Source organism: Camponotus vicinus, unplaced genomic scaffold (assembly GCF_025532165.1).
Source record: "Camponotus vicinus isolate PSW18456_S1 unplaced genomic scaffold, iyCamVici1.0 SCAF_2, whole genome shotgun sequence".
Lineage (NCBI taxonomy): Eukaryota > Metazoa > Arthropoda > Insecta > Hymenoptera > Formicidae > Camponotus > Camponotus vicinus.
This window is the reverse complement of record NW_028141956.1, coordinates 17,794,746-17,821,026: the sequence shown is the minus strand read 5'-3', so window position 1 is coordinate 17,821,026 and position 26,281 is coordinate 17,794,746. Positions and strand designations below refer to the sequence as shown.

The 26,281-nt window shown below is 38.2% G+C and overlaps 1 protein-coding gene and 1 pseudogene across 1 annotated transcript; both read left to right on the top strand.

The window, feature by feature from the left end:
- The first annotated feature begins 1,726 nt into the window (after positions 1-1,726).
- Positions 1,727-2,398, top strand: LOC145966468 (uncharacterized). The gene has a single exon (XM_083090534.1). It carries the CDS (start codon positions 1,727-1,729, stop codon positions 2,396-2,398), a length of 672 nt encoding a protein of 223 aa, XP_082946660.1.
- A 16,645-nt stretch (positions 2,399-19,043) lies between these two features.
- Positions 19,044-20,948, top strand: LOC145966465 (uncharacterized; annotated as a pseudogene).
- Positions 20,949-26,281: the final 5,333 nt, after the last annotated feature.

The window sequence follows — 26,281 nt, the reverse complement described above, 5'->3', positions numbered from 1 at the left end:
TCCTTTGGTGTGGTGAATCTGCATCGAAAAAAAGTTGATCCGTGTTCGAGCTTTTCGTCTAATGTGCCTTGTAAAAAAATTTTTTTTTTCCCGAAGTTTAGAGAAATTGCCAGGTTCGTTATCAGGCCTAAAGAAAGACACTTTCGATCGGTGCCGCTAGTCCAGTGGCAGAGCGCAAGAATAGTAATCCCGGGATCCCAGGTTCAGGACTGTCATAATTTTTTTCTTTCTTTTTATTTTTTTTTATTTTATTTATATATATGTATATAACATGTATTATTTATTATGTTAAATAAATATTCGGCATACTAATAATGTTAGAATACACACTTTTCATTTTCAATAGCTTTACAAAATCGGTTTTTCTACCTGCTGTGAACCGCTGGATGCTACCGCCGTTAAAGTATCGTTACAGAAAACGTTACGCGGGGGGGAGGGGGGAAGGGTCGTGTGATCCTGTCCACCAATAAGGGTTCTAGAAGGGCTCTCGAAAGACTCTAGAAGGTCGTAGAAAACCTTCCTTGTTCTGTAACTGCTAGTAGTCAGACGCAAGACATTTTTTCCCGTACTTTTACACTGTATTATTTCGCCTGTGTATAATTTTTACTTCGATTATTTAAAAATGGAATCAAAATCAGAAATTAGTGAGCAACCATCCACAAGCAGAGGCCATGAAGAAGTCAGGGAAGAAGACGAATACGCATTCATGCAATCCTACGAACAACAGGATATTACGGATGGTTTGCAAGTTTGTTCTCAAATTTTGGAAAAACTGCAAATTGTGAAAGGACCTGCGAGTGGATCTGCATCGTATAAAGCAACCGCTTTAGGAGAAAGATTTGCGAAAGCAATAATAGAAATTTTAAAGGAATGGGATTTTCAAGAAGCAGAGGAATTATTTCTACCTCACGAAAATATTCCGGAAGATGAGATAGAGTATCCGTTAACTTATAGTTCTTCTTCTGAAAAAGTGCCAGAAACATTAAATACGAGCTTCACGAGCTCTTCACAAAGCATAGAAACTAGTGAAGACGAATTTGAACCTCCTGCATCCAAAAAAATAGAAAGTGATTATATATCGATCGATACAAAAATTAAAATCTTGAATTTGATTCGAGAACATCCAAATTGGAGCTTAAAAACAATCCACAAACATGGAGGGAGTGCACTTAAAAACAAAAGTGATTTGAAAAAATGGCAAGTACAAATCGAGCAAGGTGGAGGAGTAAAAGAAAAGTTTAACATGATCCAGAAATGGACTTTCGATCGTTTTGTTGAAGCCCGACAGTAGATGCAACCTATTTTGACAAGAACTATACAGCAGTGGGCTTCTCAAGCTGCTATACAATATCAAGGACCAGAGTTTTCTTTTACAGCATCGCATACTTGGGTTACAAAATTTAAAACAATCCATTCTATTCGCCAAAGAAAAGTAACTCGTTATTTAAAATAAAATAATGCATTGGATTTACCGACGATATTAAAAGAAGCAGAAAAATTCCAGAAACGGATCGCAAAAAAAATTTTTAATTTTCATCCTAACTTTATTATTAATACAGATCAGACAGGTTGCGAATATCGTGTTGATGTACGCAGAACATTAGCCGAGAAAGGACAAAAAATGATAGATGTTTTTCTTGGTAACTTTAATAAAGTCACACATAGTTATACAGCACAATATGCGATTACCGCTTCTGGAAAACTTCTTCCGAAAGTGTTTCTTTGTATGCAAGAACCTAAAGGAGTTTTTGGTCCTCGAGTTTCGGTCACTGTCGAAGAATTAACTAAAAATTACGGAAATGTATTTGTCACGGCATCAAAATCAGGAAAATTAACAAAAGGCCATTTCACTTGTTTTGTAGAAAATGTTCTTACGGAATATTGCAAAAAAGAGGAATTTTTACTTATTCTAGATTCATGGGGAGGTCAAACAGATTCGGCTCATTTTAATAGTATTTTTACCGATGATGATGGAAATTGCAATTCAACTATCGAAATCATTCCTCCTCATTGCACTCCATATTGTCAACCATGCGATGTTTATTTTTTTCGCCAAGTTAAGAATTTTATTAAAAAGCTGCAAAATTCTGTAGAGGTGTTGCAAAATAAGCGGCAATTATCTGCGAGAGAAGATGCTATAAAAATCCATTCTCTCATTCACCATCAACTTTCCGCTGATGCATTTTTAAATATGATACAATATGCATGGTATGCGTCAAAATTAATATCAGAAAGAAAATATTTTTCAAATGTAAATGAAATTTGCTTTCCTAAAGATATACGTTCGTTAAAATGTAATTGTAATGCGTGTGCTTTTATTAAATGTGCTGTATGCGGTAAATATTTATGTTTTGCAAGGTTTTATGATTTATATCATCCGCCGCAATGTAACAAATAAACAAAAAATTTATTTTTTTTTATTTTTTAACTAATTATTTTTTTATGTATCTATTTAATTCTTTATGTATCTATTATGTAATTATTTCTTTATCTATCTATTTAATTTATTACTCATTATTATTTTCTGCATAAATATGTAATATGTAATAAATATATTATAAATATATAAGTACGATATTTTCTAATCGACCTTCTAGAATCTTTGACAGGATCACACGACCCTTCCCCCCTCCCCCCCGCGTAATGTTTTCTGTAACGATACTTTAACGGCGGTAGCATTCAGCGGTTCACAGCAGGTAGAAAAACCGATTTTGTAAAGCTATGAAAAATGAAAAGTGTGTATTCTAACATTATTAGTATGCCGAATATTTATTTAACATAATAAATAATACATGTTATATACATATATATAAATAAAATAAAAATAAGAAAAAAAAAGAAAAAATTATGACAGCCCAAAGTCCTGAACCTGGGATCCCGGGATTACTATTCTTGCGCTCTGCCACTGGACTAGCGGCACCGATCGAAAATGTGTCTTTCTTTAGGCCTGATAACGAACCTGGCAATTTCTCTAAACTTCGGGAAAAAAAAAATTTTTTTTACAAGGCGCATTAAACGAAAAGCTCGAACACGGATCAACTTTTTTTCGATGCAGATTCACCACACCAAAGGAGATCAAAATCGGTGAAGAGTCAACCGCTACCTCCCCTTGTTAGTCGATAAAACAGGAGAGTCCAGCATCCTCTTAAGATTATTTTAATTTTCTTTTCCATTATATTATTATTATAATTAATATCATTAATTTAATCTTTATTGGATTATTTAACATAGCTTTGTCATTATTATTTTACTCGATTTAACTATTTTGTATGATTTATAATTATTATCCTATTACTTGATTTTATTATTATTATTTGATTATCATCATTTATAAAAAATGTAATGATTGAGTTAATAATATTTATATTAATCTTGGTTATTTCAATTTTATTCATTCTTTTGGCATTACTTTATGATCAATTGCGTTTTTTTATTTAGCCTAATCAATTAGCTGTATTATATTATTTTATTTTATCTTTTTATTCTGCTTATCCTCATTTAGAATTTAATTTTAAATTTGATAATAGATCATAATCTCCCTTATCCCCAGTAAACCCGGTGAATGCAGGGTGACTGAAAAATATGGGAGGCATTTGAATAAAATAATTAAGTTAACCATCTCGGTATTGTAGTTTTCTATTATTTTGTAACCGAGACGTAACAGATAACAGATTATACGATTTTTGCTGCGTTTTTGCCTTTCGCAGTTGATAAAGTAGATCGTGTTCAATATCTGCCACATTTTTGCCGACACGTCATGATGGCAACCTGTGTTCGATTCTTGCTGTGATTTTGCCGTCAGTTCTCGATATAACAGTTCGTGCTGTATTTTTGCCGTGTTTTTGCTGTCGCAACATGATAGCACATCATGCTTGATTTTTGCTATCTCTCTCTGTCATCAATATTAGATATGTCATATTTTGCTTGATATTTGTTGAGTATTTGCTGCGACGATTATTATACAGTTTCAGTCTTACAGTTACCTTCAAGGTCAATTTTAAGATTGACAGAGGCACTTTCAGAAAAAACGTTTGATACAAAAGTTTCTTATTTTCTCACGTACAATTCGAATCTGTAATAAAAAGTACCATGTTCCCTTAAAAAAATTCAACTTCCGATTCGGATGGCGTATTTCCGGTCGGAATCGAAAGTTGAAAATATCACCATTTGATAGAGCGTGTCCGATTTACTTAAAAATTGTTCGCGATTTTTTATAAAAGCCATTTATTTTCATTTTAAAAGGGGTGTACGGTTGGTACACCCTGTGTATACAGGGTGATTCTGAACAAACGTTTGTCTTTAAAATATCAAATTCTTGAATGAATTCTAAGACGATTTTTCCTCTTGCAAAATTTTGCCCGAAGCTTAGTTTTTAAAATATAAAGGAAAATAGTTAACTACTTACGGAACGAGTACAAGAGGTAGGCAGGGACGGCGCGATATAGGCGCGATATAGGCGGGCGCGCACACACACACACACACACACACACACACTGCTTGTTACACTCATCGCGTATAGCAATCAGCTGATCGCGGCGAGCACCCCACGTAATCGCCTATATCGCGCCGTCCCTGCCTACCTCTTGTACTCGTTCCGTAATTAGTTAATTATTTTCCTTTATAGTTTAAAAACTAAGCTCCGGGCAAAATTTTGCAAGAGGAAAAATCGTGTTATAATTCATTCAAGAATTTGATATTTTAAAGACAAATATTTATTCAGAATCACCCTGTATACAGGGTGGGCCATTTTAATCCGTCCACGGGAATATCTCCTCAGGTAGGGGCGATAGCGGAAAATGCCTCAGACAAAAAAGTAGTATGGCTTGAAAGGGGCCATAAGATGGTGTCATTGATTTGACCTTGAAAAGTCGTTTGAAGGTCACGTGAAGGTCACCTTGAATTTTTTAAATGGAACCCCTATTTTTTATTGCATATTTTTGTAGCTTATCTCGAGGGCTTTCCAAAATATAATAAATTATTTTTTCATTAAGTACTTTTCGAGTTATGAGGCTTGAAATAATTTCTTATTTTACATAAACCGTAAAATATCTTGTAAAATACTCATTTTTCGATTATATTACCTTAATACTTTTATGCACGAAATAATGAGAGGAATCAATTGGTATAAAGAAAACACATAGTTGTTTCGAAAAAAAATATAATTTGCAATTAACAATTACATATTTTTTTTAGTTTTTGTTAGGTACTTTTTGAGTTATGAGGTTTGAAAGTTACAGTATCGCCAGCATTAGCATCACCCAAGGTGTACCACGTGGAGGTTGCACGGTCGGATTTATACCTCTGGTGTGTGTGTGTGTGTGTGTGTGTGTGTGTGTGTGTGTGTGTGTGTGTGTGTGTGTGTGTCAGCAGAGATAAGGACCCCACGGTTCGTCACTCCCGTAGTATTTATCGACTCCAAACCCTCTCTGCTGTGTGTGTGTTAGGTTTTATAGCTGCAAAATAAGCATACATTGTTGGAAGCAGCTTATAATGTTTTGCTTTTACTGGAGCAAAGTGTGGAGTGTTCAATATGTGCTCCTCTATTGCGTAAGCATAATTCAGCGCGCACTAGGACTTCATGTTTCAGATTGTCATACATTTTGCGCTGTCGTATTTGTGTTGCAGCTTCATGAATCTTTCGTACAAGATGGTCTCTATTTTCTATCACGGTATTGTAAACCATTTCCTTCATACAGTCCAAAACAAAAGTCTAATGGCGTCAAATCAGGGGACCGTGGTGGCCATGACAGGACCTCTCCTTCCAACCCATCGTGCTGAGAAATGCTGGTGTAATCACTGGCATACACCGGGCGTGTAAAATGCGCTGGAGCGCCATCTAATTGGTACCACATTTGTTGGCAAGTATGTAGGGGCACATCTTCCAGTAATATGGGTAGTGTGTTATCAAGGAAGTTGAGATAATTAGCACCATCTATTGTCTTCTATTATTGTAGGGCCGATTATTGCCAATAATACCTGCCCAAACATTCACACTAAATCAATGTTGGAATGAGGCGGGTCGTGTTGCATGAGGATTCACATCAGACCAAACATGTAGATTATGCATATTCATAATTCCATCTCGTGTGAATCCCGCTTCGTCAGTCCACAACACATGGTTGAGAAAATCTGGTTCGTCGATATTTTTGTGTAGCAGCCATCGACAGTACTCGCGACGATATTGATGATCTAGCGGTAGTAACTCTTGCACGGGCTGTACATGAAATGGATGTAAACCTTGTCTCTTCAATATTTCCCAAATTGGTGCGGGATATTTACATGATACGCAATATGTCGAGTACTGATAGATGAGCTTTCATGTACAATATTGAGAATTTCTTCCTCTTGATCCGCATTTTGCCTTAGACGATCAACGTGATGTTGTGGTTGAAGTACACCTGTCTCTCCCATCCTTCGATGTAAGGCTTGAAACGCTCGTCTATTAGGATGTCTTCGCCGCGGAAATCGTACCTGGTATTTCCTCTCAGTGGCAGCAGCATTGCCATCACAAGTCTATACAGATAATACGTATCGCGATATTCCTCGTTGTTAAACATGTTTTCTTTCTGTGATCACAAAAGAAACTACACATACATATGTGGATTAACAATGTTTATTAACTTGAATTTCTTCCTCTCAATCCACACGGAATTCACACGAGACCAAACATGTAGATTCCTTTTAAAAGTTTCATTCAATTAGTTTTCTCAACTTTTTTTTTAACCGTACGTTCACACATACATACGCATGCACATACACGCACACAATCATATAAACACACATACACATACGAGGTATAAATCCGACCATGCAACCTCCACGCGGTAAACCTTGGGTAATGCTAATGCCGGCGGTACTGTAATTTTGAAGCCTCATAACTCGGAAAGTACTTAATGAAAACTAACTTAATTATAGTGTTTTAGAAAGCTCTCGAAATAAGCTACAAGAATATGTAATAAAAAATAGGGGGTTCTATTTAAGAAATTGAAGGTGATCTTTACGTGACCTTAACAACACTCTTCAAGGTCATGGTAATATTACTGTGTAATGCGTCACTTAAATCCCTACAACTTTTGTCTGAAACATTTTTCCACAGGACCACTATTTTCGGAGATAATGGACAGTTTCCAAACTTTTAAACCACCCTGTATATATACAGGGTGTCCTAGACCACCCGTACACCCCTTTTAAAATGAAAATAATAATTTTTGTCAAAAATCGCGAACAATTTTTAAATAAATCGCGTAAATACGCTCTATCAAATGGTAATATTTTCAACTTTTGATTCCGACCGGAAATACGCCATCCGGATCGGAAGTTGAATTTTTTAGGGGAACATAGTACTTTTTATTACAGATTCAAATTGTACGTGAAAAAATAAGAAACTTTTGTATCAAACGTTTTTACTCCCGATTGCTGCCAACCTACGGTTGATAAAAAGACGGAGATATGCGTTTCACCGAGCTCGGATCGGTACTCACAGCTTTTCTCGATAACAATAACATAATTCGGTGTCATCTTTTGCACTTCAGTTTTTTATTAACCAAGGATGGTTTAGAACATATAATTATCATTCTTTATTCTATTAATAAAAATCGGAAAAACAATATTATTTCGTCTATACGTTCTCTCATTGGCTGCGAGCGGAACTAAGAAGCAAAAATGATTCACCAATAAGGTTCGTTCTAAGCATCCGTATAGGGAAATATAGTTGGAGACATCTCGAAGTAGTGGCGGCAATAATAATTGACATAACCCTACATGTCAAATTATTATTGTTGATTAATGATAAAAATTATAGTTATTAAAAAATCAGCATGGATAATATGGATATATCTGAAGCAAGTGTTCCTAAACAGGTAAGCTTTTCTCTCTTTCTATTATTAATAATAATAATTACTTTTATTTACAGCAAAGTCATAATAATAAATAATATAATATAATATAATGAGAGAAAATAATCTTCTGCGTAGCCATATAATTATGATTACATGATATTTGTACAATCATTCTTGGCTACGCAGCAAATATATAAACTTCTATGATTGCAGAAGTACTATATAATCATAATTATGTGGCTACGCAGAAGATTCTCTCTCACATTATGTTATATTATTGTTGTATTATTTATTATTATGACTACGCTACAAATATATAAACTTTTACATAAATAATATAACACATAATGCAAGAGTAAATAATTTTCTGCATAGCCATATAATTATGATTATATATTTCTACAATGATTCTTGGCTACATGTATGAAGTTAGCACCTCATTTTTCAAATTTTAAAATTCTAAAATTTGTTCCAGGTTGTTCTAGACTTGTTCTAAATTGTTCCAGAAAATTAAATTTTTAGAATAAAAATTTTCGCAGAAATTAAAAAAAAACGATTTTTTGACGTGGCACCCCATTTTTCGAAAATCAAACTTTTAAAGGTTGTTCCAGATTGTTCTAGTTGTTCCAAACATTGTTCCAAAGTATTAATTCTCCAAACAAAGAATTTAAAAAGATATAATAAAAAAATAGAATCGAGCGAAAAACAGTATTTTTACGTCTACAGCTATAATTATCATCTTCTGAAGCCCAAATTACATATTTAAGCTAATAATTAACGGAACAATCCAGAACAACTCTTATTTTTCCAAGAACAAATTTTTAAAGGGCACTTTACTCTTGGAGGTAGACATATTTTTTCGATTTTTTTGTCATTTTCCATCGAAAACGGCGCGTTAGCGACACCAAACTGTAGAACAATATCAAATAAGCATAGAACAACCTGGAACAACTTTGATTTTTGCCAGAACAAATTTTTAAAGGGTACTTTACTCTTGGAGGTAGACATATTTTTTCGATTTTTTTGTCATTTTCCATCGAAAACGGCGCGTTAGCGACACCAAACTGTAGAACAATATCAAATAAGCATATAACAACCTGGAACAACTTTGATTTTTGCCACAACAAATTTATAAAGGGCACTTTACTCTTGGAGGTAGACATATTTTTTCGATTTTTTTGCCATTTTCCATCGAAAACGGCGCGTTAGTGACAACAAACTGTAGAACAATATCAAATAAGCATAGAACAACCTGGAACAACTTTGATTTTTGCAAGAACAAATTTTTAAAGGGCACTTTACTCTTGGAGGTAGACATATTTTTTCGATTTTTTTGTCATTTTCCGTCGAAAACGGCGCGTTAGCGACACCAGACTGTAGAACAATATCAAATAAGCATAGAACAACCTGGAACAACTTTGATTTTTGCCAGAACAAATTTATAAAGGGCACTTTACTCTTGGAGGTAGACATATTTTTTCGATTTTTTTGCCATTTTCCATCGAAAACGGCGCGTTAGCGACAACAAACTGTAGAACAATATCAAATAAGCATAGAACAACCTGGAACAACTTTGATTTTTGCCACAACAAATTTATAAAGGGCACTTTACTCTTGGAGGTAGACATATTTTTTCGATTTTTTTGTCATTTTCCGTCGAAAACGGCGCGTTAGCGACACCAGACTGTAGAACAATATCAAATAAGCATAGAACAACCTGGAACAACTTTGATTTTTGCCAGAACAAATTTATAAAGGGCACTTTACTCTTGGAGGTAGACATATTTTTTCGATTTTTTTGCCATTTTCCATCGAAAACGGCGCGTTAGCGACAACAAACTGTAGAACAATATCAAATAAGCATAGAACAACCTGGAACAACTTTGATTTTTGCCAGAACAAATTTTTAAAGGGCACTTTACTCTTGGAGGTAGACATATTTTTTCGATTTTTTTGTCATTTTCCGTCGAAAACGGCGCGTTAGCGACACCAGACTGTAGAACAATATCAAATAAGCATAGAACAACCTGGAACAACTTTGATTTTTGCCAGAACAAATTTATAAAGGGCACTTTACTCTTGGAGGTAGACATATTTTTTCGATTTTTTTGCCATTTTCCATCGAAAACGGCGCGTTAGTGACAACAAACTGTAGAACAATACAAATAAGCATAGAACAACCTGGAACAACTTTGATTTTTGCCAGAACAAATTTATAAAGGGCACTTTACTCTTGGAGGTAGACATATTTTTTCGATTTTTTTGCCATTTTCCATCGAAAACGGCGCGTTAGTGACAACAAACTGTAGAACAATATCAAATAAGCATAGAACAACCTGGAACAACTTTGATTTTTGCCAGAACAAATTTTTAAAGGGCACTTTATGTTTTTGTAATTACTAAGAATTAATAATTAACTTTAAATTAATATTAAATATTACGTTTAAAAAATTATACATGAGGGAAGTAATAATTATTATTATTTCAATTTATTCATATTTGAATTTACTCTTTCCACATATATATTCCACATATATAATTTATTATTATTAATTCCACATTTTACAAGAGTAGTCGGGAGGCGCCGCGTTAAAGCTCGAAAACATTTAAAGTTTGTCAAAATTGGTGATCGCACTACCTGATACTCCTCTTGTAAGTGTGTTCCGTATGTGTATGCATGTATGTGCGTATGTTTTAAATCTAGCGCGGCGTCTCCCAACTGCTCTTGTAAAATGTGGAATTAATAATAATAAATTATATGTGGAAAGAGTAAATTCAAATATGAATAAATTGAAATAATAATAATTATTGCTTCCCTCATGTATAATTTTTTAAATGTAATATTTAATATTAATTTGAAGTTAATTATTAATTATTAGTACTTACAAATAGATATAAATGTTATTTCAAACTTTTTTAATCTTACATTATTTATTATTAAATATTTGTTAAATTCTTGTTTTTTATTATTTACTTTTTTATTTTTGTTTTTATTTTATTCCTTTTTATTTACTTTTTCGTTCTGTCTTTATTTTTTTATATAATTATTCTTTTATTTAATTTTTTATTTTTTATTTTAGATTTTTTGTTTATTTCTGAAAGTGCCTCTGTCAATCTTAAAATTGATCTTAAAAATTCATCACAGTTACTTTATAGCTCTCTATTATACATGTATTAGATGTAACTGTTCTGTGTGGGGTAGATATTTGATAGATTAAAATTGAATGTCTAATAGATATGTAACCATTTATAAAATAACTTTTCTTATACGTAAAAGAGAAGTATACAAGGCGGACATTTACACTATGTATAAACATTTGACAGATCAACATAGACATCTAATAGATATATACGTATTAACTGTAGCTGTTTAATATACATATATTAGATGTAACTGTTCTATGTGGACTCCGACGTGGAGCACCGCGGCACTTCGGCCCGGACTCTGAAACCGGGGCCAGGATTACATAAACGATCGTCGGGATGCTAGCAGACGGTTGTCTTGGACCCGAGAGGAATCCCGGCAGAGCAAGGGCGAACGCTGCCATAAATTTCGCTTCTCCGCGGCTGAAAACCCTGCGGCCCGAAGGATCTATTACGGTCGTGACGACTGATAATGGCGCGCGAGAAGCGCAACACGGCCTTGCACCAATCCGACTGCGAGCCTCTTAAATTCCGCTGTGTTAATTGCGTCGGTCACGCACTTAATATCATTATCTTCTTTTCATTTATTATAATGTATTATTTTATTGTAAATATCGTCTTGCTATTTTCAGTGGGTTCTCAACCTTCTCTCCTCCGTTTTAACCGACTCACTTCTTTCTCTGTTACATTACTGAACTACCGTGGCAAATACCATCCTAAATTCCGTCGCATTCGTTCCTCCGTCTCCACTTTTCGTTTCGTGCCGATATATCTCTTGTACATTTGTGCGGTACGGTCTCCCGTACCTGCCGCCCAATCATTTAGAGATTTTTCGTGAGTATTTTGAAGTGGAGACACGAGATCGCGGATTGCGCCGAAGGTGTGTTATGGAGCCGACCGCGCGGTCCCGTACGGCCCGGAAAAAGCACGATTACTAAATATTAGATGGTAAACTTAATTCCTGCCACTCGCTACTAGAGGATGCCGGCTCCAACGCTGGCGAGTTTCGACGGTGAAATCGCATGTCTTTAGTAGTTTAGACATTGCTGAAAATGATTCAGTCCTCACAGGTTAGATTTCTCGACGCCAAAGAGATTTTCCAATCGATTGAAAATGAACTGCAATAAGTTGTTTTTCCGACATGTGCATCTTCACTATTTCGACCTCAAGAAAACCGCAGCTGAAAACGCATCACTTATTATCCGGTGTATGATAATAAAACTTCATCGGAAAGAACATGTAGAGTTTGGTTTGAACGCTTTCGAAACGGTGATTTTGACGTGAGAGACAAAGAAACGTCCAGGACAACCGAAAAAATTTGATGTTGAGCTGCAAGAATTGATCGATGAGAATCCACCTCAAACGCTTTTAGAGTTGTCGAAAGCGTTAAATGTTATTCCAATAGTCTCAAAACGCTTGCATGCCGTGGAAAAAATTCATAAGGAAAGGATATGGCTTACCACATGAGTTGTCAGAAAATGCCATTTTGAATCGTTTGTCTATCGCGACCTTCTTGCTTGCCAGGCAAAGAAAAAAGAGTTTTGTAACGATGCACCCCCTGCACGTTACTTTGTTCCCGGCATGCGATCCGCCGGAAGCTGCCGCCCGGCAGAACACCCGCCGGGCAGAGGCAGGGGCGCGGTGCGCCCACATTTTTAAGCGTTTGAAACGTACTGTATACGGCTTTAAGCCGTTAGGCTAAATTAGCCGGAAACCACCGAGCGTCGCCGATGCGGCCCGAACCGCCGACCGGCGAAAACCCGCGTTCGGTACACTTTCCGAACCCCTCCGAACGGGCCCGACCGTACCGTTTTCCCGAAACCCGTTCGAAAGGGGTAATACCGCCGCGCGCCGACGCGGGTAATTAGCCGGTATAAAAAGGCCGCATTCGGCGAATTAAGGACCTTTTTCCAATCCGCTCACGCAAGTGAAAAGATCCGAAAACCTAGACCGCTCCAAAAGAATTAGCCAACTTTCAAGATCCGGAGGTAGAGAGAACTCTTCCTCTATCGAGCACTCTCGATTCTTGACATAGGCTCCTTCCATCTGAGCATTCTTCCGAGAGAAACCGAATCAGAGTGCACTTCGGTTCGATCGAGAGATCTCGATATCGGTCTAACATCCGACCACCTAAACGCCCGGTGCATACACCTCGGGGTAGAGGCGAGAGCTACCTCGGACGAGATATTCTCGTCGGCACGGCGTTCCCGAGATTTCCTATCTCCGTTAGGAAATACTCGCGAATTTCCAAGAATCATACGCTTATCATCTGCGTAAAAACGGGGCTAGACCGAAAGCCCAGACGAGCGACAAAAACGCGAGCCACGCTACGTCAAACGGTCATTGACCGCGCCGTTTGTAAACACACGCGATATACGCGCATTCTAACGTGCGAACCCGCGAAAGATATTAAAGCACGGGTTACTTGTGCATCTTGACCGTGCACCGCTGCATCAAACCGTCAAACCGTACACGCGCGCGCTCGAACATTTATACATTTTATTTATACACGCTGCATCGTACCGTCACACCGTACACGCATACGTTCGCACATTTATACATTTCTTTTTTTCTGTACACACATAACGTGAATAAAACCTCGCTTTTATTTTCTGACGAAAACCCGTGCGTGATCTTTGAGCTTGCCTAACCGTAAACCGAATCCTGATCCCGGCTGCGATTATCCGCCGGCGAGCGCGAAGTTCGTCCGTGACAGTTTTTTATGGCGTATCGTGACTGGCGGTGAAAAATCGATTTATTTTGATAATCCCAAGCGGAAGAAGTCATGGGTGGACCCTGGCCAACCATTCACTTCAACGCCGAAAAGGAATATTCACGCATAAGACCTTGCTCTGCATTTGGTGGGACCAGGAGGGTTTGCTGTATTACAAGCTCTTGCGTCCAAATGAAACCGTTACAGTTGATCGCTATGTTAGTAGCGATTATGCCGATTGAGTGACAAGTTGATGCAAAAAAGACCATCCGTAGCCAACAATTGAGACAAAGTTATTCTTTTGCATGATAACGCTCAAAACCGCATGTTGCGAAAAGCGTGAAGCAGACATTTCTAGAGCTTGAATGGGAAGTTCTCCCGCATCCAGCGTATTCTCCAGACTTGGCACCGTCGGATTACCATCTTTTCCGGTCGATGCAATACACACTCACGGACACACACTTCTCCAGTTGCGAAGAAGTCCAAAAATGGGTGGATGAATGGATCATCTCGATAGACATTGCGTTTTCCCGTCGTGGAATTGCCTAATTACCGGACAGATAGGAAAAAGTAGTAGAAAATGGAGGAAATTATTTTGATTAAGGTTTATTCATCTTCCCTTCGAAACAAATAAATTTTGGAGACGAAAAACCGGCAGGAATTAAGTTTACCACCTAATATATATATATATATATATATATATATAGACACACACACACACACATACAGGGTGTTCCATTTTAACTTTGCCATCGAAATATCTCGTAAAGTCTAAAAGATACGAAAAAATGTTTCAGACAAAAGTTGTATGGTTTCGAGGGGGACATAAGATGGTGCCATTAGTTTGACCTTGAAGAGTCACCTAAAGGTCACCTCCAACTTTTTAAATGGGACACCCTATATGCTTTTGCATATTCTTGTAGCTCATCTCGAGAGCTTTCTAAAACACTATAATTAAGTTAGTTTTCATTAAGTACTTTCCGAGTTATGAAGCTTGAAATCATTTCTTAATTTTACATAAACAGTAAAATATCTTATAAAATATTCACTTTTCGATTATCTTACCTTAACACTTTTATGTACAAAATAATGAGAGGAATTAATTGGTGTAAAGAAAACAGTTATTTTTTTAAAAAAATATGTAATTTGCAATTAACAATTCCATATTTTTTCTTAAAAACAGCTATGTTTTTTCTTTACACCAATTAATTCCTCTCATTATTTTGTTCATAAAAGTGTTAAGGTAAGATAATCGAAAAGTGAATATTTTATAAGATATTTTACTGTTTATGTAAAATTAAGAAATGATTTCAAGCATCATAACTCGGAAAGTACTTAATGAAAACTAACTTAATTATAGTATTTTGGAAAACTCTCGAGATGAGCTACAAGAATATGCAAAAGCATATAGGGTGTCCCATTTAAAAAGTTGGATGTGACTTTCACGTGATCTTGACAACACTCTTCAAGGTCATACTGATATCGCTATGTAATGCGTTACTTGAAACCTTACAACTTTTGTCTGAAATATTTTTGTCTGCCGCACTCAGTTTTTGAGATATTCGATTGATACGAGTGGTATATATACATATACGAGTGTCCCATTTTAAATAATACGCCCAAATATCTCCGTGTTATAGTCCGAAAGACTATAACTTTATTTTACTTTACCATTAATAAATTATATACGATTAAAATGCGATAGAATGTTCGCGAACCGCGTAAAACCGCTACCTCAGCGAACCACGCGCGAGTTCGCCGGAAACGTGAAAATGCCAACGAAGGGATTCGACTTTGAACCTCCTTCGTTTGCACTTGGACTTGACCGCCACAAAAATCTTCCATGACCATATATGGTCATGTCGCTAGGCGATCCCCTCCAAAATACCCCTAAAAATGAGGTGTTAAAAACCGTCCACCCCGGATCCGCGGCGGACAGTCGTTAATGAAAAATCAATTAACAAAGAGTGCGAATCTGGGGCTAACCGCTATTTTGTGCATCAAACACGGAATAAGTTTGTTAACACTTAAAATCTAAGAACGAGGCGATTTGAGGGAAGACGATACTAAGGAGAGAAGGCTTAAAAGAAACCGATCAGAATAGACTAAGTATATGTATTTGAAAAAGTTATAGTTAAAATAATAAAAACAAAAAGATTAAAGATAAAAGGTCTTGAGGCCTGGGTTGGTTTAATTTCTTCGGCAACCTCCCACATCTTGTGCCGCACCCGGCACAACATTTGGTGGCAGCGGTGGGATTGCCGAGAAAAAAAAATTAAAAAACCGCCGAAAAATCCTCCTGGACCTCTAACATCTGCAACAAAAAGAAAATATAAAATAAATAAAGTGGATATAAAATTAATAAAGTGGACGGAGCAACTGCTATATTAAAGCAGACGGACTCAAGCAGACCACAGCACATATAATGCATAAAGCCAACAAGTGATAAGTGACCACGGTCAAGCAGCTGTATTTGAAAAGGAGCACCAGCGCTCAAGGACCAATGTCGATCCACGACCTTCGCCAAAGCAACGCAACGCCGACGGACAGCGCATCACCGACGGACAACGACCCGTATCTACTAGCAGCGTCAGCAGTCGAGCGAACCGATAAGCGACCATGCGATTCACCGTACTACTACTGTAAGTCGAAATTTAATTTAAATGTCGGAACCGTTAAACCGAGTTCGATTTAATAGCCCGCGATTTTTGAGCGTGCCAGCACGATTGGCAAATAGATTAGGTCTTGTAACACCGCTCCAAGTTGCGGAAGAAGCCACTCGCGATATACGAAATAGCGTGCGAAGAAATTTAGAGAACGAATATTCGAGTTCCGAATCTTCCGAAGCGCGCGAACAAGACGATAACGATAATTTAGAACAGGACCGACAAAGCGTTAGTCGAGTTACTGTCAGGAGAAATTATTCACCAATATCCGTTGATATTTAGTCTCTTTGAGCCAAATCCTGCGAGAAATATGGATAATGAAGCCGTCGATAGAGAAATCAAACGCTTACGAGCGCAACAGGCCGGACAAAATGCAACCGCGAATTATGAAGACGCCGGTCGCCCGGTCTCGAAAGCACTAGTAACATATTATTAGCCGAACTCGTACATAGTTTTCGCGAAATGCAAGAGGAAATGCGAGATTTACGCGAACAAGTGCGAAACGTACCTAGTTTTCGCGAAATGCGAGAGGAAATGCGAGATTTACGTGAACAAGTGCGAAACGTACATATTAACCAAGGAAACCTTAACGAGCCACGAGCAAATATAAACGATGTCCCACACGACGTGACGTACGGACGTACCGAACGCGATATTAGAAACAGACGTAGCGCAGCCCCGCACTATTTACCATTAAAAGAAGCGCGATCAATGATTCCCGAATTTGACGGATCATCGCGACAAAAACTGCAAGAATTTTTAAACGCATGTACATACGCGGTACAAAATATTAATCCCACGGACGAAGAATCGCTGATGCAAGCCATTCTGTATACTAAATTAAAAGGAAAAGCCATGCAAGACTTCGAGACGCGAAATATACAAACGTTCGAATATTTAAAACAACAACTTGAAACGTGCTATCAAGCGAAACAAAGCACGACACATTTACAAATAGAGTTCAGTTCGCTAAAACAAAAATCAAGCAAAACCGCACATGCATTCGGGCAACGTGTCGATATACTCGCCATGAAGTTATATGAGTCTATGGTGGAAGGAGAAGAACGACCTCCTTCATTCAAACAAGCTATACAAGAAACCATTAAAAAACAAGCTCTGATAAATTTCCAAATCGGATTACGCGACGAATTAAAAATTTTTGTGCGATCACAACGATATACTTCGCTCCAAGAAGCGATAAACTGCGCGAGCGCGGAAGAGAAGCTCATCGGACCGTCTGTCACACGAGCACCTGGCTTCTCTAATAAAAATAAATTCGACGCTAAACACACGCGACCAACTCGAGACACAAACATACAATGTTATAAATGCGGAAAATCTGGACACTACGGACGCGATTGCCGTAGCAGTAATAAAAATGCATTACCAAAACCGGAAAAATCTACGCGAATAAATACTATAAATAAATTCTGCAAATATTGCAAAAAATCCGGACACAGCCGCGACGAGTGCTGGAATTTAAGTGGACGACCAAAAAATAATATTAAAAATAATAAACAAACTAATAAAAATAATTATAAAGATAATACGCGTGAACATAAGACTTCGCATCGACAGCGGAAAAAGAGCGCCGACTCTGTAAGCAATAGCGAAGAGGAGCAGGAAGAAACGAAGAAGCAACCGCGACCTGCCCTAGAGTATCGCGTAACGCATTTTAAAAATATGCATGCACCATCGAAGGACGAATTATTACAAGTTACACTACCCATTCGCGAAGTAAAAGGAGAAAAAATAAACATGTACGATTCTGGATCAACAATTTCCTTAATAAAATTAAAACATTTAAAGGACAAAACATTAATATACGAGAAGAAGATAGCACTGATAGGAATAAGCGGACATAAAATATATGCATTAGGCAAGATGTACGCCACGATAAAAATCAACAAACATAAAATTAAACATGCATTTTATGTAATAAAAGACGATACCGCCATAGAACATGTCGTAACCCGACGAAATAATAATTTAATTAAACTAAAAGTAAGAGATTTTAAGAAATAAAAATAAAAAAACGTGACGAAAAGAAAGCAAGTCACGGCCAAAGCTGAATAAGCATAACAAAACGGAGCACGAACCGCGCTCCGGCCCAGGGACACCTCATCCTTCCTGTACCCAACGATATATAAACCGATCACCATGACGGGGTGGCAGAAGAAAACCTGAAGTCATCAACAATACAAGCCGCCGCATTGACTAAGTAAGCTCGCTACGCCTAACCCTAGCGTATAAGACAAACACAAGAGTAGTGTAAGGCCAGTATAAGAAGAACGACCGAAATATATTCCTTTACTATCAAGTACGGAGTGTCTACATTTGTTGCCTGGGTCCTAATCCTTTGGGCGAATAACCTCGAAGGCCCGCCCCCCCACGGCGTGGGCATAACATAAATTGGTGACAGCGGTGGGATTCGCCTGCATCAAGTGAGACAAAGGAAATAAAAAACGTCGTGACTGCACACACCCGCTACTACAACGAAAAGCAAAGAAGTCAACTAGGAACTTCCCGGACACCCGATATAACGAGGTAACGACCGGATTGCAACCCAAGGAGGAGACGACCTACCTCAATCGCGGAGGACAACGCGAGAACTGCGACCAAAAGAGAATGCTGCTCATCGCACTAATGTAAGTCGAACGAAGCAATTATTATAACGCGTGGATGTCGGAAGGACAAAACAAACGATCAAACAATAGAACGAACGCATCGTGGCTACATAGCGATTCTGCGGAAAAAGCGATAACGCGTAGTCTATTAAGCTCGCAGAGAATAGCAGAGACCGCGCTTCAAGATATCAGTAGTAATGTGCGTAAAAATTTAGAAGCATACTACTCAAGCGACAGCTCGTCCGAAAACGAATACGGAGCGAACGTAATAATTGAACGCGAATATTCATTTGGCGAAATAGATCCAAGTTTAATCGCGAACACCGACGACGCGGAGTCAGCGGTTAGCTCGCTCAGTAGAATAACACATAGGCGCGAATTTTCATTAACATCATACGATTTGAGTATTTTCAATCCCGAAATAATATATCGCGAACGTGGAGACATGACACGCACCACAGGGTACATCGCGAGACATCACTTCCGTAGAAGTAAATAGAGAAATCAATCGATTACGAGAAGAATTGGATAACGATATCACGAACGCTCGATCGCAACAAGAAATAAGTAATCCACCCGACGAATTCAGAGATTGATGCAAGCAATGATGCAGGAGATTAGAAACCTGCACGTCGAAATGAATGATGTCAGAGAGAGGCAAAGAAGACAGAGTACCGGACGCCTCACGCCATTAGAAGATAGACGCGAACCAACATACGACCTTTCCTTCGACGATGTACGACATCATGGGGGACGCGGACATCTACCGTTGAAAGAAGCACGCGGTTTAATACCAGAATTCGACGGATCAGCAAACAAACTACAGGAATTCGTAAGTGCAACAACGTACGCGGTTGAAAATATTAACCCGTTAGATGAAGTCACATTATTAGGCGCAGTGTTATGCACGAAACTAAAAGGCAGAGCGATGCTAGATTTTCAAACGCGAAAGATTCGAAATTTTGCACAATTGAAACAAGAATTAGAAGCCTGTTACGCCAGTAAAAAGAATATGACACATCTACAAATAGAGTTCAATACGTTAAAACAGAAAACCGGCGAAAACGCGAGAGCATACGGACTTCGAACAGACAAGTTAGCGATGGAACTATACGAATCAATGCTAGACGGACAACAGTATACGACCGATCAAAAACGCGTAATACTCAATATTATCCAACAACAAGCCTTAGAAAATTTCCAGATCGGATTAAACGACGATATAAAAACAGTAGTACGATCCCGAGGTTATACGACACTGCAAGAAGCAATATCGGCTGCGAGCGCAGAAGAGAAGGTCAAGGGACCGGCGATAGTCAGCACACGACCAAAGAGCGCTGCGACGCCGACATATTACCGTGACACTAGAAATGTCATACAATGCCAAAAATGCGGAAAATTAGGGCATCATGGGCGAGAATGCCGTACGAGCCGTTACGCGACACGGTTTTCATTGCCGAAACCAGAGCGACACTCGCGCGTAAATACCGTTGACAAATACTGCAACCATTGCAAGAAAACTGGCCACAATCGCGAAGAATGTTGGCTGCTACACGGACGACCTAACAGGGATCGACCTAACCACCAAAAGCCGAATCAAACGGCACGAGAAAACAAAAATCGATATAATCACGACAGAAAGAAAAAGAAGACCTACTACGCTCAAGAGAGTGACGAAGAAAACAAGGAAGAGGAAAAACAGAGGCCCGCCAGCGAGTATCACGTATCGCACATAAGACGAACACCTCACACACACACAGGACTGAATTTAGTTGCATTACCCATGCAGGAGGCAAAAGGAGGAAAAATAAACCTATTATGCAATACAGGAGCGACCATTTCACTTATTAAAGTAGGAAAGTTAAAAGGAGAGACAATGATAACCGAGGATAAAATAGTCCTCACAGGTGTGACCGGACACAAGATCCACCCAATTGGGCATTTTGAGCATCTGCTTTAAAATTTTCTTTAGTCAATCCGCTCTTTTCAGAGCGACCAATACATTTTCACGTTGGAACATTTCATTGTGAGCAGAATAAAAATAAATTTTTCCAAATGTAATTTTAATTACATTATTCTTGCGATTGACTTAAATCTTCGCATCGTGAATGCAATAATTTCGAAAACGTAATAACGTATAACACATGCTTTTTAAAATAATAATTATTTATTATAATTAGAAATAGTTATTATTTATAATAAATAATTAATTTTTTAAGTATGTCATTATACGTTTCATGTTTTCTACCGCATTCGCAATGCGAAGGTTTTAGCCGATCGTTCGTCTTATCTCGCGTCAATCACGCGCCACGCGCAAGTCGTTTGTTAGATGTCGCGTGTCGCGTTTCTGGCAACATAACTCTTGTGGTCGCGCAGTCTCCGCGGTCCGTCGCTTCGCGTCGAGTCATGTGCTGTATGCATTCGCGTTTCTTTGAAAGTAATTTTTGGTATCGATAAATCGATAGTGAGTGAATAAACAGTAAACTCGTTATCGCGTAATCTGTATTGTGTCAATCGAGTGTGAGACTAATAATCGAAAAAATTTCGATGTGTCGCGCATCTCTAGCAATCATAACCGTGCAGCAGATAACAACAATACATAGCATGAAGATTCGCTACGCTGCTACAAGGTGAGTGAGCAAGTGAGTAAGCAGGTGAGTGAGTGAGTGAGTGACCGAGAGAGTGTGAGACTGAATGAGAGAGTGTCTGAGTGTTGCGTAAAAGAGAGAAAGAGAGCGAGAAAAAAGTGCGTGCGTGTGTATGAATGTCTGTCCCTCCTACCCTCCCTCTCTCCCTCTCTCTCTCTTTCTCTCTCTCCCCCCCCCTCTCTCTCTCAATCTCTTACGCACAGACTCCGCCATACACATATCGCGTGTAGCAATCAGCTGATTGCAACGTCGGACGGCCGGCGATCCGGAACAACTTTTCATTATTAAAATAACGTTATTTTAAGGAACACGTATTTCTGACGTAATTCTAAGACATTTTCTTCTTTACCAAAATTTTATTTAAAGCATAATTTTATGTTATAAGATAAAATAGTTAGCGACTCATGCGGTGGTAATCACCCGTCGGGCGGTCAGCTGCGCCCGCGCTCGCGGCACGCCGCGCCGCTCCTGCCTGCTTTCCGTACCCGACGCGTGATTTACTAACTATTTTTGCTCATAATTCAAAAACTACGCTTCAAATCAAATTTTGGTAAAGGAAAAATTGTCTTAGAATGGTGTCAGGAATACGTCATTTTACAGACGGAAGGTTTTTCGGGATCGACCTGTATATGGAAAATGCACATGTGTTGCGATATATAATTCATTATATATTTATATATAAATTTGTATATTAAGACATTCCTGTTGCTGAGTATATGTACGTCACAATTTATTCTATTATTACAGCTACTAAAAAAAAACAAGTTACCTTTGGCTTTCAAGCGGTTTGACATAAATAAAGGTATGTGAAAATAAATATTCAATTAAACATATTTATGTGTAATATCATAGATTACAATTAATAATGAATAAAATATCTTTATTTGAAGGTGACACTGAGTATTAAGATACTCATTCTTATAGCCGCTACTCTCTGGCGCTGAGTTTCGACTGCCATAAGCGCAGCATTAAAAAAAATTGGCTGCTATAAGCGCTGAATAAAAGACTCAGCTACATTAGTATTAGCACTAAGTCTAGCTTCATGTGTGTTATTATAATAGTTTAATTAAATAAACTTAACCTAACATTTAATTGTTGACGAGAATTGTTTGCTGTATAAGCACTGATTAAAAGATGTTTTGCTTAAAATATTAAATAATAATTAATTAAATTTTTATTGTATAATTCATTATGTCTCTTAATAAAGTAAATGATAATATCCGACTCCTGAATGCGTACGAAATGCAAATAATATTGGAAGATAAATGATAAGAAGACATTCATATCGATCACTTCGGATTATTATTAAAATCTTTTTTGGAGTATTGACCACGTGAAACATGGAGGATACAATGTCCCGATACAATCAAATCTGTTTGTAAAGATCAGAAATATATTCAAATATTACATAGTAACGATATAATTACTAATGAAAATCGACATTGGGTTTGTAGCTGATACTAGAGCAATTTATATTTATGATTCATTAAATTTGAAACGTTTGCATGCTCATCATAAGATATATCTTAACAAGTTACATCCATTTTATCCTTTTGATAAAAACCGATACGATTTCCGACAGTTCAAATCAATCTAATGTCTATGATTGTGATGTTTTTGCAATTGCATTTGCAGTATCACTTTTATTATTTTTGGCCTTAAACCAGAGACAGTTATGTATGTAGGATATTTTGGTGTAAGGATGTAAAATGGAATAGAATACTTTTTAGGGCAAATGACTGTTATTTATTCGTTGGATTACAGGATTAATACGAACAAAGAGATACGCTCGTCTAACGTACGTCTTCGCGCTCTCGCAACGACACCGAGACTACTCGTATCGCGGACCGAAAAATGCTCGGGCGACCTATCTGTTTATACCTAACTCAAGTGCTCGGGTGGTCTATCTGTTTATTTCTAGGAAAATACTCAAGCACTTGGGCAGCCCTACGGATTCACTCTCCTTCACTCGGCCGTCCTGCTCATACATTCGTCCCGAATGTCTCCGTCATCACTGTCTTCACTTTCCGATGAATTAGTGTTGACCCATAGCTTTATATTGTCGGCTGATGTTGACGTTCGTTGGGGACCTTCTCCATCGCCGACTCTCTGTACCACAAATCGTTGATTACGCAGAACTCGAATGATCTCGTAAGGGCCAAGATATTTGTGAGCGACCTTTAATCTCGGACCTTGTTGAGTGCGTTTGATGGCGACCAAATCTCCTTCACGATAACTTGAAGCCTGTCGCCTTTTCTTGTTATAAGTGTGTTTATTCTCACGCTGGATTTTTGCTATATTCTCGCTCGCTTGGGCTCGCAATTCGTCACGCTTGTCTTGGAATGACTCAATCCATTCCTTTTCGAGCCACTCTTTGATATCTGGAAAATCTTTAAGCCGTGGACGTATTCCCAAAAGAAGTTTGAACGGCGACATGCCGATGCTTCGATGTATAGTTGCGTTTAGACATTGCTGAGCAGCATCCAAATATTTATACCATTCATCAGATTTTGGTGCAGCTAATTTTGTCAATAATGGTATGAGCGTCCGGTTGAGGCGCTCAACTTGTCCGTTAGCTCTGGGAACTCCCGTCGTTATTAAAGAATGCTCTATATTTTCGTCACGACAATATTCTCTAAATTCATTCGACGTGAATGCTGTACCTCTGTCGGAAATAATCCTTCGTGGATTGCAGAAAATTGCAGCTTGTTTTTTAAGGCGTACAATAACTTCAGCTGTGCCTGTAGATCTGGTAGCATACAGCCATGTGAATTTTGAAAAAGCGTCAATCACAGCAAATATATATTGATATGACTTCTTAGTAGAGGGTAGAGGTCCTAAGTGGTCGATATGCAACGTATCTAAAGGAACAATTCCTTTCTCGATCGGATTTAACAAGCCTTCTTGTTTTCCATGTTTTCTCTCCGCCAGAATGCATGCAACGCAATTTCGTATAACCTTTTCAACTCGTTGTCGCAAATTCGGGATCCAGTAATCAGTACGCACAAGGGCTTCAGTCTTTCCAGCTGAAAAATGTCCGCGCTCGTGAGCTCGTCGTATGAGCTGTGTCTGCATTCTCTTCGGTACTACAAGTTGGACATCACCGCCGAATTCTCTATAAACTAGATCACCTCGTATTATGTAATCTTTCGTTTTGTTCTGCATTATTAGATCTCGGAGCTTTCTCACGCTGTCGTCCTCCTCTTGAGCCTTTCGCAAACGAGCCGTCAAACCAGCTTCCGACTCATCGATCACAAAGCAGACCGGAAGTGGATTCCGACTGAGTGCGTCGACGTGTATCATTCTTTTTCCTGGCCGATGCTCTATACAATAATTAAACTCCTCCAAAAGTAACGCCCATCGAGCAACACGCACGCAAAGATCTTTCTTATTCATAGTGAGAGCGAACGCGCGACAATCAGTAACAATCGTAAAAGCGATACCTAATAAGTAAACGCGAAACTTCTTCAACGCCTTTATTATCGCTAAAACTTCCAGTTCGTAACTAGCATATTTCGACTCCGCAGGAGTAGTTTTACCGCTAGAGTAATAAACGGGGTGAAAGTTCTGATCTTCACTACTTCGTTGCAGTAAAATCGCACCGTACCCTAGCGCAGAAGCATCCGTGTGCAACTCCGTCTCCGCTCCACTTCGATACAAATATAACACCGGTTTTTCACTCATTATATTTTTAAGCCGCATGAACGCATTTTTCTCAGCCTCTCCAAAATAAAATTTAGTGTTTGCTCGCAGCAGATTCGTCAAGGGTCGCGCAATAGTAGAATACCCAGGGATAAATTTACGAAAGTACCCACTTAACCCAAGAAAACTCTGTACCTGCTTGGCATTCGTAAGATTCAGAAATCGCCGAACCGCTTCTGTTTTACGATCTGAAGGACGGACGCAACCGTTGCTAATTACGTGGCCCAAAAACTCGACTGTAGTTTGCATGAAGCAACATTTTTTCCAATTAATTATAAGACCCGCTTCACTAGCTGTCGCTAAAACTTTTTTAAGATTCTTTATGCCGCTCTCAATGTCGTCAGACGGAACAATTAAGTCATCCATATAAGCTAAAACTATTTTTTCTCGTATAAGATCTCTAAATATCGTGTTAACGAATCGCTGAAATACTGCCGGCGAATTGCAAAGACCGAAAGGAACTCGCAAGAATTCGTAATGACCGTCCGGTACAATAAACGCAGTATATTTTTGACTCGACTTGTCCATCCGCACATGGAAAAATCCATTTTTGAGGTCGAGTGTACTAAAGACACGAGCGTCCTGCAATAAATCTAACTGGTCCTCGATCAACGGCAACGGATATCTATCTTTAACAATTTTCTTATTCACCATCCGATAGTCAACGCATAATCTATAAGAGTCATCTTTTTTTCGAACGAGTACCACTGGACTAGCATAGTCAGAGGTAGATGGCTGAACAATTCCATCCGTAATCCATTGATCAATCTGCGTATTAACTATCTCTTTTTCAGATGCGGATAAACGTCTCGCGGATTGATATACGGGTTCTTCATCTTTAAGTACAAGTTTCATCGTTATGTCCGGCTCACGCGTCTTATTCGGCCTGTAATTACTTACGAGATTTTCTATCGCTAAACGTTGATCGGAATTTTTAACGTGC